The sequence below is a fragment of the Thalia democratica genome, chromosome 9 (genome assembly GCF_965202585.1).
Source record: "Thalia democratica chromosome 9, ktThaDemo2.hap1.1, whole genome shotgun sequence".
NCBI lineage: Eukaryota > Metazoa > Chordata > Thaliacea > Salpida > Salpidae > Thalia > Thalia democratica.
In genome coordinates, this window is record NC_139173.1 from 22688512 (window position 1) to 22702833 (window position 14322).

Here is a 14322-nt window from a genome sequence, read left to right on the forward strand (position 1 = left end):
TAAAATAAAACTTTAACAAAAAATTTACCATTGCATCTAAGTGTTATTGGTGTTTCAATTAATTTCAAAATAGATTTCTTAAAAATACTTTACAATACTGGTATGTTTTTCGGTTTAAAAATATTATTGATACCTTATGGATTCTTTTCACCTCGATAAATAATGTCATTTTTAGTATTAAAAGGTTTCTTAAACACATGTAATCTATATACGAAGTTTTAATTTCAGTTTGAGAAGACAAAGTTTCGTTTTGGTTTTATTCTAGACTAGTTACAGAGTGTACTTTTAATTGTTAATTTTTAGCTTTTCCATTGATTTGACTTCATTTTTTATCACTTTCTTTAATATCTAATTCCCACTTTTCATTCGTTTTTTTAATTTATGTTTTAACTTATACTCGTAAACAGAAATTTAAAACTTTTTTATCCATTCTTGTTTATAATTGTTATAGAAATATTTAGTATAATACTTCTACTGTTGTTACTTATTAAAATACAAATCGATTTTAAAGTTTGTTTTTGAAATAGTTTTACTCGTTTAAGCTAATTTTAAGTTAAATGTGTAATACATGATTTAGGAAAAAAGTTTAACACCAAATGTATATGATTTTTAACGTAAAAGCTCGTAAACTATTAGTAAGAAAATTTTATAAGATTAAATATGCTTTTAAAAAAACTCTTTGTATTTGTTTGAGTATCATAGTGATTATGCTAAAGTTGTTTATTAAAGTTAGGCCATTAACAATCTAAACAAATAAAAAGGTATCTGTTCAGGTTGACTTGGAATTTGCGATCTACTTTACTTTTTTTTAAATCACATTTATACAAATTTTAAAAGTTTTATAAAACTAAATTTAGAAAACATTTAACTAAAGAGTTGATCCGTAGTGATAATTATATTTACTTTTAAACTTTAAAGTGAAAGTTTTTTAAACAAAAGTACCAAATAAGTTTTTTTAGCAGTTATTGTTAGTTTTCTTCTTGTTGAGACAGACCTCTTAAATAAATAAAAAAATTTTAAATATTAACTAAATAATGTTTACTAAGTATATTTTAAATTTCAGAATTCTTTAAAACAGCTTTTTAGGTACATAAAAAATAAACTTTAAAATCATGAACAAACTTGTAACTTACTTAAATTTTATAAATCGAGAAAACTTTTAATGTTCTATATTCAAAAAAAATGTATTAACAATAGTGATGTACCGGACTCACTATCCGGGTCCGGCCGGATATTGCCATTTTTGTCTGATATCCGGATCCGGCCGGATTCTAATTTGAAAAAAAGTCCGGTTCCGGCCGGATCCTAACAGAAATCCGGCCGGACCCGGATCTAGTTAGTAAAAAAGAGCATACTGAAAAGTATTTTTTCAAAAACAAACCCTGTGAAAATTAATAATAGTCATTTTCGTCAGTTAAAATTAAACACCTACCATGATTGGCTCATTTTGTACACGTGACTAATTTACATTTGTTTACATTTAAACTATAAATAAACATTTCATGAAATGCAACTCTTTACATATGTTGTAAAATTGAAAACTTTAGAATGAATACTTGCATTATTTATTGTTTAAAGTTGAGCTTAGAGAATATTTAGAGTTAATACGGTTGAATGTACAAGTCAATGAGAATCATATGACGAAATGTTTAAAACTAAATACTGATGCAACAAAACATCAGAACATGACAGGCAGTTTTTATTTAAGCAGTTAGTTAGTTTGGTGTGTAGCTTGAAGCAACAAAATATCTTGAACGTTTTTGTGAATGCTTATTGTAAGTAGTGTTTTGTCTTAAAAGTGAATATTTCAACAGATGTTTAATTGTTTAAATATTTAAGCCAGGTTTATAGTTTAATAGTTTATTAAAATTTTTACAGTTTCTTGTTTACTAAAACTTTTATTTAATTTTTAGTTTTTGTTTTAAGTCTTTTGATATAGATTTAAATAGCTTCCAGTTTTTAAAGTGTTACCAAAGTAATTAATAATTTTGTATATGCTAGTATTTCTTTAAGTGTTTTATATAAAAGATTCATCACTCAAAACTGTCGTGTCTGATTATAGAAAGGAGTCTCAGTTAGAATTTAGTATTTGTTAGATATTAATTAAATAAGGTAGGATTTAATTATGATGGGTAGTACTAATAAGTTAAGCGTACCACAATCAGTCCACAACTTTACTACCAAATTGTCAACCTTTGTTAGCTGTTCTACTGATTATTAGATTAAAGTAATTTTTCAGTTTTTAAAAACCTCATTCTGACTCAGGCTTGTTTATACTCACTCTAGCTAGTTTTATTGACTTAAACAGTGGCAACCCTGCTAATTTGAAAATTTTAGAAAATCTTGGACTGCCTCAGGCTAGTTTAGTTTTTTATAAAAACTCAGGCGAGTTTTCTTTTAGATTTTGAATGAGTTTGAGCTGATCCAGTATTCAATATTTTGTAATTTTCTAGTGTATTTTGTTCAAGAACTTGATTTCAGATTTTTAATTGTAAATAACACCTAAATTTGTAAACCTTGAGGCTAGCTGTTCTACTTATTATTAGATTAAAGTTCTTTTTCTTCAATTTTAAAAACCTCATTCTGACTCAGGCTAGTTTATTCTAGTGATGTACCGGACTCACTATCCGGGTCCGGCCGGATATTGCCATTTTTGTCTGGTATCCGGCCGGATTCTAATTTTAAAAAAAAGTCCGGATCCGGCCGGATTCTAATTTAAAAAAAAGTCCGGATCCGGCCGGATTCTAGTTTGAAAAAACAGTCCGGATCCGAAATTGTGGGTCCGGTACATCACTAATCTAAACAAATCTGTTCTGATAAGAAATAGTTTAAAATATTTTTTTAATTAACAAGGATTAGAAAAAAACTTTTTGTCATTTATTTAGTTTCACTTCGTCTATATTAAAGTTATTTTCATAAGTTTAAAATATTTCATACTTGTTTAGTTAACTTTAGGCTATGAATTAAGGTCAAAAATAGCATTAATGGAAATTTATTAGATTTAAAAAATTCTAATAACTGAATTTTAAATGATGACAGAACTATAATAAATACAGACTAAATTTAGATTTTTTTTTAATTCAAAGGTCACAAGTATTAACTGTCAAATAGTTTATTTAAAAATGAGTGTACAGTACAAACAAACGCACATAGTTAACATAGTTTATTAAAAGCAGAAATTTTGTGTTGAACATGATGAAATATGTAATAGCACTAATGTAAAAAGTATGATTAAAATCAGCGCTTTCAGCTATTCCTTGCAAATAGTACAACTATGCGAGGAATATTAGCAAGAAAAGGACAAAAAAAAACGAAAAAAAAAATTGTTTTGTTAGAATTTTTTTTTGCTATTCAAAACGGAATGGGTTAGATGTTGTTGCTTTCAAGTAAAATATTACCAATTAATATTCTATTCAACCAATTAGAAAACATTAAAAGTGACAAACACATTAAAAGCAAATTAGTTCATAATGTAAAAAATATTTTGATTACTTAAAGGACGGTAGATATGCTTTTTAAAATTTTAAAATATCTTCGAAATCTTCATGAAAATGCACCGTTTTACCAGAAGGAACACCTGTAACAAAATTATCATTTTTAGCACCAAATTAGTAATTTGTTAATTAATAGCAAACCTCAAAACTTAGTCTTAAGTAGAAAAGCACAAAATTAATGTTATCTGAATTAACTTAAAATCTAATAAGTCTGAAAATTTGATATAATTACTTAATAGGTTAAGTTTACTTTGTTATGCAAACTTTTTGTAAATGTTTACTCTCTACGAAATAATTAAAACCATGTGGATGTAAACAAACAGCAAACAAAAAACAGCTGGGTATAAAAAAAATTCCCCGAAACAGAAACTAACCATCCGACGTATGATTGGCACAAGTTATCGGCCCTGGTCGCCTCGTTGATAAGAGTATCCACTTGACCTTCGACCAAACCCGCGTTTTCAGGGTAGTCCAGTCCTGATACATTTTGTTTGCATTTTTGATAATTAGTAGTGAAAAAAATAAATGTTCTGAAAGGAACTTTCACGAGCTCTCACTCAAAACTAATATTTGTGCATGATGCTCAGCAGAGATTTTATTTATAAAAGTATTATAACGCAGCTAACGCACCACAAAGCTTGTTTTCCACTCTCTTCAAAATGCTCACGGCTCTCTGATTTTTCAGTTCTTCCCTATTTTGCGATATTTCTCCGCCTAGAAACAAACACAACTTACTTCACACAGAACAATGTTTACGTAAAATTATTTTACTAAAAAAATTAACTAAATGATACAAAAAACAATTGATTTTGTTTTGGTTTGTTTCATTTAAACAAACGCTATATCAAGTAAAACATCCGTAAAATAATATTATACTATTTAATACAGACCAGGCCACATATGGACGTGATTCGGTTGATTTTGCAGCTGGTTCGCTCGAGGTGAGGGTCCGTTGTGATCTGTTTTTATTAAATGTATTGACAAAAATTAAACTTTATTACGTAAAGTTTTTAAAAAGTTTAAACAAGAAAAATTTATCTGTGAACCTAAAACTGTGTCAAAAACAAAGAGAACTCAACAAAGATAATACAACGAGCTTAAATAAAACGCTTAAGTTAGTTGAAGTTTAAAAAAATATTATTTATTAGATATTTTTGTCATACTTGTATTATGCTTATAACCTCCTAGCAAATTAAGTTAACAATTATTCAACTAAGCTTTTAACTAAATTATTATTCATTTAAGCTTTTAACTAAACTATCAAAAGCTGTGCAAAGTAGAGAAAATTTCTGTGCACACTAGACAATTTAGTAAGTACTTTTTTCTACTAAAACTACTCTTATCATGACTGAACTGTCTTGTTTGCGAATAAAGTACTAAGACGATTTAGAACTATTAAAGTGACTTAGCCTGAGTTAAGCTAACCTGAGTTTATGAAAGTATAATTATTATAAGCCGAAAACTGAAACTAAATACTTTTACATAGATTAATAAAATACTGTTAGAAACTAATACTCTAATAAGTTCAAGCTCGAAACAATTTAGCAAACAGCAAAAGCACTTGGAAAATAATCTTTGAGAAAAGTCTTAGAGATAAAAAAATATTCAGAGTAGCCTGAGTACATGGAAATTTCGATACATCATAAGATATTTTAAAATAGTTTTTATTACCTAAATTAATTTCTGTGAACAAAAAAAAAGTACTGGTTTAAAGTAAATACTACAACGCAGGTTTTTCAGCTCTGAAAGAAGCGTCAATGAATAAAAAGTTTACAAGTTACTTTGAAATAAAACATCACAAGTCACAAGTAACAACTGACGATTGACAATTCTCCAGCTGAGCAGGGGATCGTACACGAAAGCTTCTAAAACCGCCATTATGGACGGTCTGTTTGACCTCAGCACGTTCATGGTGTTGACGCACACATTCCTGAAGTTGCCGCCCACTCCTACCACCTTTGATTAAATTAAATTCCTACCACCTTTGATTAAATAAAATTCCTACCACCTTGTAATGTTTTACTAAATTTAATACCTTCAAACTTAGATTAAATCATTAAACATTGAAATAATGAACGTTTTTATTAAATTAAACCAATGTTTTATTTGCACTTGTTTTTTACCACTCTAGATTTTTCCAAAAAAAAAAAAAATGGTCAACTTCAATGGTATTTCTGTTTTCGAGAAAAGAATATTAGCATGCAAGGAACAAAGGTAGTTAAGAATAGTGGTTGGTAAATCAATTTATGATTGTTAATTTATAAACAAACCTCCATCGCCTGAACGAGCATTCTTGTCAGCCTGAACGGAATTTTTTCTGGAAATTTTTCACGGACCATGGCCACCTGAAAACATGTTGATTTTAATAAAACAAATAAAATATCACTTTAACAAACTTTCCGCAAATTGTACGTTTGAATCAGAAAGACACAAAAACGAAACGAGAAAGTATATATTCATCAAACACATTTATACAACTCTTAGAAAACAAAAGAAAGCAACTGCTATAATTTTACTAAATCTATTGTTGTTAATAATTTTCTCAATAAAATATTACCACTTAACCTCGAAGCAGTCGCCGAAGTCGATGTGGAGCACCTTGCCGGTGTACCGCTCCAGCATGATGTTGGACGGGTGCCGGTCACCGAGCCCCAGCACGTACCCGACCATCGACATCACCGCCAGTGTCCTCGTGTAACTCGTCCTGCGTTCCAACCAAATCTGCACGAATTCGATTCAACTTTTTGCGAAACTTTTTTACGGTATTTAACTGAATCATTTACAACCAAGTCTGTACAAATTGTGGGGCTTTTCAAAATATTTTTTTAGTTGTTAGTTGAAATTCTTGCACTTGTTTAATAACAGTAACCTTTTTAAAGTTTTAAATATAAAACATGCGGCTCTAGTTTTAATAACTATAAAATCTTTACACGAAAACTTTATTGTGTTTAATTTTATAAAACTTTATTCAGTGCTTAATTAAATAACTTAAAACCCAGATCTGTGCAGAAATTAAATTTTTTATAATATAGGTTTGAGTCTCGACTGTATTAACATGAGTAATTTTTTATACTTTTTAAATAATTGACTAATTGTATAGAATTGAATTTCAAATTCTCCTTTTTATCCAACAAGATATGTATACAGGAAATGGATGTCAAATAATATTTTGAAACTAATTGTTTAATAAAATAACTAACAAACAGAATAAATTAAAGAATATGTTTTACGACCTCCGCGGTGGGAGCTTTGAGCCACATGAGGTTCGCGAGGTCGCCGCCGTCCGTGTTCTTCTGAACGTACTCGAATATTTCCACCTTGTTCATCAGCGGCAGGTGGTCGTAATCCGGCGACATCTGAAATATATGTGTGAAATAAATAACAATGTTTGAACAGCTTTTTTCCGGTGCATAACTTACTAAAAATATATAACAGAATACATTTCATTTTCTGTAAATTTATTTAAGTACTTTCAAGTAGGACTCGTCAGAAATAGTTTCCTACTCTACAGAAATAGTTTTTAAATCCTTATATTAGTAATTTTAAAGTAATTAGTTTCTTGTTAAACTTTATTTTTAAGTATAGTTTTTATTTTAATTTTTATCGCTTCTTTATTTATATTGTTTTAATTCTACCGAGTTTTATTAGTATACCAAATTTGTTTAGCATTAGCACTTATTTAATTTTTAACATTTGATTATTACGTCATTTTATATCTTAAAACTTTAAACTGCAGTATAATTTTATTTCAATTTGTATTCATTCCAATTCAGTAGGAAACTATTTCTGACGAGTCCTACTTGAAAGTACCTAAATAAATTTAAAGAAAATGAAATGTATTCTGTTATATATTTTTAAATAACAATGTGTGTGAATTATTATAATAAAGACATGTGCGCCAACGATAATTATAAATCATACAAAAACACGCGTGCAAGATGATTTACTTTAACATTTTACTGGGATTTTTGATATGCAGGTTAAATATCTAAAAAATAATTTTGTTGTTTGAACTTCACACACGTGAACGCGTTTGGTGTTTTTAGAAGCTGTATGATTGTTTGTTGAACTTTAGATACAGTGATACGAATGCTTGTTTTAATTATAGAACAAAAGTGTGCATCTAAGTTCTAATTTGTGTCAAACATGTAGCATATTGTAAGTGAACAGCCTTTTATAGTCTAGTTAAAATAATTAAGTTACTTTTAAGTTTAAAGTGCTTGTACTTAAAAAGGTGAAAAATTAAAAAGGGAAATGAAATATTTTGTACTACAAAAAAATTTGAGATTAGTGCCCTATTTATTTTGTGAGTAATCTTTTTAAAATTTAACTATTCGTAAAATAATAATGAAACAGTACACATTTAAAATTGGGCTTTTCGTTAGTGATACTTAACTCGGGTATATTTATGCATGCAAACAATATAATACAGTTAATGATACTAAAACACATAAACTTTAAATATTTATTCTTTCAAGACTTTATTTTGCAAACTAAGTTTCGGTCAAAGACCTCGCCAGTGCTTAAATAAACTTAGTTTGCAAAATAAAGTCTGAAATAATAAACTTATTATCTCTCCTCTAGTAGTTGAGATCTCTTTATTTTTTTTCTTAATTCGAAACATACAATACAAAAGCTTTACGTGAAAATCAAGTAATTCAAAGTTCATACTTTTTGCATCAACTTGTGCTCGAGGTTGATCAGCACGTGGGTTTTTTCCCGGTAAGATTTGATCAGTCCGTGCAACGTGTCGCAATTCGGCACCCAACCGATCAAACCGGAGTTCATCGAGAGCGGCACCACAGACAGCTGGATGATACTGTTGGTATTTGTAATAAATTTAAATTTTCCAATGCTAATAAATACCGTTGCTTTCTGCTATTAGGAAAACTTATTAGTAATAATGTGGATAGTATCTATGTTTTACATAATCTGATGGTAACAAATACTGTCTCTGTTTTTGGGAAATTTATTCATGCTAAAACAATGAAAGTATTTACATAAAATTTTAATACGAACTGTATTTTATTTTGTAACAATTATGATGCGATTAACAATATTGTGCGATATCTATTCGACGAGTCTTTGAATCTAATTTCGTTATTTACAAGCTAAAATGAGTTTCCTTATAATATAGAAATTTATAGTTTTTATTTGTAGTTCACATTGAAAAAAGTAAAAATTTTAGGACCGTAAAAACTATTCAGTTTTGTAACAATTGTATAGGTTATAATTTATGCTATTTTGTAATCAGCGTTCCGCTCAAAAAATGCTCTACATTTAATCTGCTCCTCTGTAGCTGAGAACTCCTATTGTTAGTTTACAAACCAGTCCCATACTCATGGTTGCCACTAATCAAGCTGAGTAAAATTTCCTGACTGTTTACAAAAATTTTCCTGACTTTTCTTAATCAAACTCTTAAATTAAACTTATTCTAAAATACATAACCTAACACTTTAAACTATATAAAGCTTTCAATCTAATTTTAATACAGGTTAAAAAGAACAGTTTTTTGCTGAATTCCATCATCAAAATTCCAGTACATCACTTAAACCATCTGTGTATGATTGATGTTTGTAATAAACAGCTCTATCAGCAAAATACTTGTATTATCACCTTATAAACACAGCTTGTCTGAAAAAAGACACAATTTTTTAGCATTTCCTAGCATAAATGTATCTAGATAAACAAACGACATATAAGAAACTTTTACAATTGAAACCTTGAATTAATTAAGAACTTTCACAAGTCAAACCTTAAAACAATAACGAAATTTTACAGTTAAAAAATTTAAACAATTAAGAAGTAAATCAAATATAGATTTTTTAAATGTATGTACTAAAATTTATTTTCTCCGTTTTTTTATTAGCACTTCAACCTCTTCATCTAATGAAGATATGGTTTCCTTCATCTGGTCTGCATTCCGCTTCAGTATACACATTAACTTGTTACATCAAATACTAAACTAACTGCTTAGTTATAAAGAACTCAATTATTTACTTAAACAAAAAACAGTTTGATTTAAAAATTATGCTAGATAAACTTTTGTTTATATATCACAGTTCCACTATGGAAGTGTCCTTGCTACAGATCATCAATACTAAAAAGCTTACAAAGCTCCTTGTTCAAGTAGGGTACTTGTTCAATATTTTAATAGAAAATTTTTGCAGTTTAGTAAAGGATATTTTACTAATTTATACCAGATGAAGGCATTGGAAATAAAATTAAATATTTTTATAAATTTCTAGGAAAATTAAGAAATTTTTTCCTGACTTTAAAGGACTTTGAATTAATTTTTACCATTTGAAGGCTTTAGAAAACAAGGAATTTTGTAAATTTAAACTGACAAAATCTGACTTTTTTTTTTTTTGAAATTTCCTGACTTTTTTTCAAAACCCCCCATTTTTTCCTGACTTTTGTCATTTTTTTTTAATTTTTCCTGACTTTTCCTGGTTTCCTGACCGAGTGGCAACCCTGCATACTGTAGTAATTCGAAAATCAACTTGACTCGACAGTTTGTTGTTCCTCACTCAAATAAGCTGCTTACTCACCCGAGGTTCTGCTTGTTGCACTTGGTGTCTGCGGACAGCAAGGTGTTCACCATCCCGAACAGCTGCACCACCCGCTCGTCCTGTCTGATGTCCTCGTTTCCCTTCAGCAGGAACGAATGGGACTTCCCGTCGCTGCCTGTTGAATTGGGAAAAAATTATATGATGCGCGATATGGGGTTTGAGTGATAGAAACTCGAGTGGTTACAAGAGCATCTTCGGCATGAAAATGGTAAAAATGTGAACTAATTAAAAAAAACAGTTTGGGTCTATACAGTGTGATGTTTTACAAAAAATAGAAACTTAAACACTCAACACATCTTCAAATTGACAGTGAGCGCCTTGTTTTTTATTTAGCAATAAAATATTTATTTCCTCGAAACTTCCAGTCATTCAAAAAGCGAACCTTTGAACTGCATTTTCCTCGGTCGCTGCTTGCTGGTGATCACTCCCATGGTCGAGTGCACCCCGGTTATGTAGATGACCGGCTGGTACGGCCTGTAAGTGCCCGGGATGACCAGTTCCAGGTCCCTGCAGTTGTACAGCAGGGGAGAGACGTCTTTCAACTGAAACTGGCTCATCTGAGAGATGTGTTTTGTGTTTTAATACGATATATTAATGGCAGCTTGTTTAGTTGATATAAGAAATTTTGATTCAATATTTCACTTAATTTTTTTTTAAGAAATTTGAATATTACCTTTTTAAATACTTTAGTTAGTTTTAAAATTAAAGCTATTCAAAAACAGTTTTTGCATAAACTGTAGCTATCTTATTTTTTTTAAGATTTAGGTTACGTAACTTAAAAGTGAAAACTAAAAAAAAAACTAAATGAAATCAAGATTAAAGTTTTCATAACGTTTTTACTATAAAAACTGTATTAACGATCAAAAAAAATAAGCAATGTATAAGAAAAAAATTAAAAGTATAATCATTAAACAAGTTAAACTTTAGAAAGATATCAAAAGTATTACAAAGACTAACAGCGGTAAGGGCCTTGCAGCACTTTCTGAAAGTTTGGTAGTAGAGGTCCCATGCCTGATTCAAATCGTCGACGTTTAAAGATCGCTTGTACTTCTGCGTCAGGCTGTACGCTTCGTTCAGGTCCGTTCCGTAAGTCTGTTGGGATTAAAAGAAAATCTAACTTTTGTACGAGTTTTGTCGCAGCAAAAAAAGTTAAATAAAAGTTTTATTGGTTTTAATTTATATTAAAATTACAACAAGCATTAGATAAGCATAAATGTGTTTTTAAAAATATTTCGCTGCCTTTTGCAGAATTATCAAAGCAAAATAAAGTTTATTAGCGATGAAACTAAATAACTAAGACGTAAATATAATAAAAATAATTAGTCTAACCTAGCTTATTTTTAAAATAAATATTTTGTAAATTTTCAATAAAAAATTCAACCAAACATTAAAACACACAGTTTATTATAAGTATTGGCACAGTTTTGAAAATTAATTTTGAAAAGTTATTTGATGTTATTTTACTGTTCGTAACCTAAAAAGAAAATTATTAGTTTTCAACAAAATAATATATAATTTGGAATATTTGTCGTTCAGTTTTTAGATTTTGTCTGAATTTGCCTAATTTAAAATGTTTCTAATTTTTAAGGAGGTCGTGTAAAAATATCACAGTAAACAGAACAAACCCAAGGCAAATTTAAAATAATAATAAAGTCAACAAACATTGAAGAATTCCTGCTCGTTGTTTGAAGAAACGTTCTTGAGTTTTTCGTGGACTGGTTGCAACACTTGCAGCATTCCTTTGAAGTCCTTCTCGTTGAACCACAACCTGCATTATTATTATATATATATATATATATACATAGAATATAAGATAGAGAATATATTTAATTAGTTATTTTTCATATATAGCTCCGCAACAACAAGTTGCATCGAAGCACTGTGCCAAAAGTCAAAACAAAAAAAAAACGAAGTATAACGTCTGATATATAATAATAACTCAATTCTCAAACCTTGAAGATTCTTCCAACGCGGCGTGCCATTCTTCTAACCACAAGATGGCGCTCCTAATTAGCTCCTTTGATACCTAAACAAGTAATAATATTTAAGAAAACGTTTCAAAAATTGTTAACAAAAGAAATCTTAGCAGCTCTTTCTATACCTGTATAGTTGAGACGTTATGTGATCTAACTTATACTAGTTATACTATAAAAAAGTCCAGAAAAGGCAGACTACCCGCTTTTCTGTCACTCTTATTTTGAATATTTAAAAAACGTTGTTAGCAGAAGAGATACGATGAGCTGATAATTTACTTGCATATAAAATATTCTTTAATAGATATGTAGTTAGTAAGTTTACAAAAAAAAAAAACTGTTTGAATTAATCTAATTCGAAATAAAATCACACACTCAAATTGACACGGCTATTTTGATACCTCTTATGTATTAAATGGAAAAAATTCCAACAACTTAAAAAAAAGAACGAAGTTATAAAATAGTTCTTAACTGCTCAGTAAATTGCTATCATAATGGTTCAAAACAAACTTTTACGACCTTGTAACAACTTCAAGAAGTTTTTAGTGTATTTTAGTACAATTAATAAATTTTTATCCACAAAAGTTGGTTGGGTTATTTAAAAACAAACGCCAAATTTTTTATGGAGCCATAAACAATTATAAATAATAAACTTATTTGGTGCTATATTTTCACAAAGTAAGTTTAATCTAATTCAAATACACAACAAAAAACATCTTACAATGTACAACTGCAAATTTCATACACTCACCATTATTGCCTGCTGCACGAGTTTGTTGGAATGTTGGCACATTTTCTGAAGCAACTTGTTGGCAACCTTCATTTGCTCCTCCGTACCTTTCGACGCCACCGTCAGCGAGTATATGATCGCCTGAAATTACATGAATTAAATTGAACTATTTGAAGTTTTTGTCCCATACATTAATGATAATAAGTGTGAAGTTTATTAAAATTTAAAACAAAAAATCTAGATTCGACACCTACAGTTGCTAAAAAGAGTAATTCATACTTGATATTCATATAATAATTTAAATGATCAATCCGACTGATTTTTATTAGAAATTTTTTTTGAACCGTATTTATTAACAACCTTGTTTGTTTATTTCGTTAATAATTTTAATCTTATCTATTTGCAAACATAATCACTTAATAAAACGATAAAATTCAGTAAATAAAAGTTTAACAGCTATCATATAAAAACAAGAAAGTTACCATCCAGTATCAAATAAACAAAATGTAATATTGTTAACCTGAGGGTGTTCCTTGCTGATGTTTGCGATCAGCTCGTGCAACAGTTCAGCGCTCGACGAATTGCAGTTCGCCAATCTGGCTATCAGCTGCGGGATGACCTGTGAAAATATAAAAATACCTGTGAAAATAAGTGTTGGTGAAAATGACCTGTGAAATTAAGTGTTGATAAACAAAATGTTAAACAAAGAGTTTAAAGTACAACATTTGCATTTAAAAATTTTCTTTAGCATTTAGGGTAAAGCATACATTTTGTAATATAAAGCATCGGTGTTTTTTTTGAAATTCTTTTTTCCATTACTGCTAAAGTAACTAACAAATAATATGTATGTATAAACAAAAAGCACTTTTTCCAAAAACAACAAAATTTTTATAATAAATGAACCTGAAGCCAGTGTTCGATTTGAACGTTCCTCAGTCCCTGTACGAGAACGCTGTAGACATCCGGTATCGAGCCGTAATCGAACCACAAGTCCAGAACCCTGCAAACATACAAGTTTTTAAAAACATTTTTATTCTATGAAGGTTTTTCTTATCTTAAATATTAAATCCGCAACTTGGAACATACAAGTTTAAACTACTCTTTTATTTTCACAAAAATACGTTTATTTTTCAAACGTTTGTAAAAATAGAAAATGGGTATTTTAAATCTAAATATACTAAGTTGCAGACGGTATACTGAAATAATATTCCAAAACTTGTTTGTTACCTGAGACAGTCGGTTTGCGAGTTGAACTTGCACAATGAGATGGATTTGAAAAATCCGTGCAAGGCGTGAGACGTGAACCTTATCAGCTTTTTCGTTTCATTCTGTTAAATAAAAATTAAACTTTTTGAACATTTGTATTTTAGTTGATAATGTTGTCTAAAAAATTGGAGTAAAACGTTAGATAAAGAAATAGTAAGTTCAACAAAAAATAAATATTCTAAAAGGTTGTTGAAGGAAAGTTAAACTAGTTTGAAATACAACTATCGATTATTTTTTACTATTATATATTTATACGCTCATTAATTCTAACAGTATATAAATGCACA

The 14322-nt window shown here is 29.2% G+C and overlaps 1 protein-coding gene across 1 annotated transcript in view; it reads right to left on the minus strand.

Annotated features, from left to right (window-relative positions):
• Positions 1–3189: 3189 nt before the first annotated feature.
• Positions 3190–14322, minus strand: part of LOC145844161 (serine/threonine-protein kinase mTOR-like) — a 41376-nt gene continuing 30243 nt past the window's right edge. Inside the window, exons 40-57 of the mRNA XM_082951528.1 lie at positions 13997–14097; positions 13673–13769; positions 13290–13388; positions 12791–12910; positions 12019–12092; positions 11729–11834; positions 11024–11158; positions 10449–10623; positions 10046–10181; positions 8166–8313; positions 6728–6850; positions 6060–6215; positions 5765–5839; positions 5315–5450; positions 4385–4453; positions 4125–4208; positions 3869–3971; positions 3190–3577 (exon numbers count right to left, since the gene is read on the minus strand). Coding sequence (XP_082807654.1) covers positions 3562–3577; positions 3869–3971; positions 4125–4208; positions 4385–4453; positions 5315–5450; positions 5765–5839; positions 6060–6215; positions 6728–6850; positions 8166–8313; positions 10046–10181; positions 10449–10623; positions 11024–11158; positions 11729–11834; positions 12019–12092; positions 12791–12910; positions 13290–13388; positions 13673–13769; positions 13997–14097 — 1953 coding nt within the window. The 3' untranslated portion in view covers positions 3190–3561. The remainder of the gene's footprint in view (positions 3578–3868; positions 3972–4124; positions 4209–4384; positions 4454–5314; positions 5451–5764; positions 5840–6059; positions 6216–6727; positions 6851–8165; positions 8314–10045; positions 10182–10448; positions 10624–11023; positions 11159–11728; positions 11835–12018; positions 12093–12790; positions 12911–13289; positions 13389–13672; positions 13770–13996; positions 14098–14322) is intronic.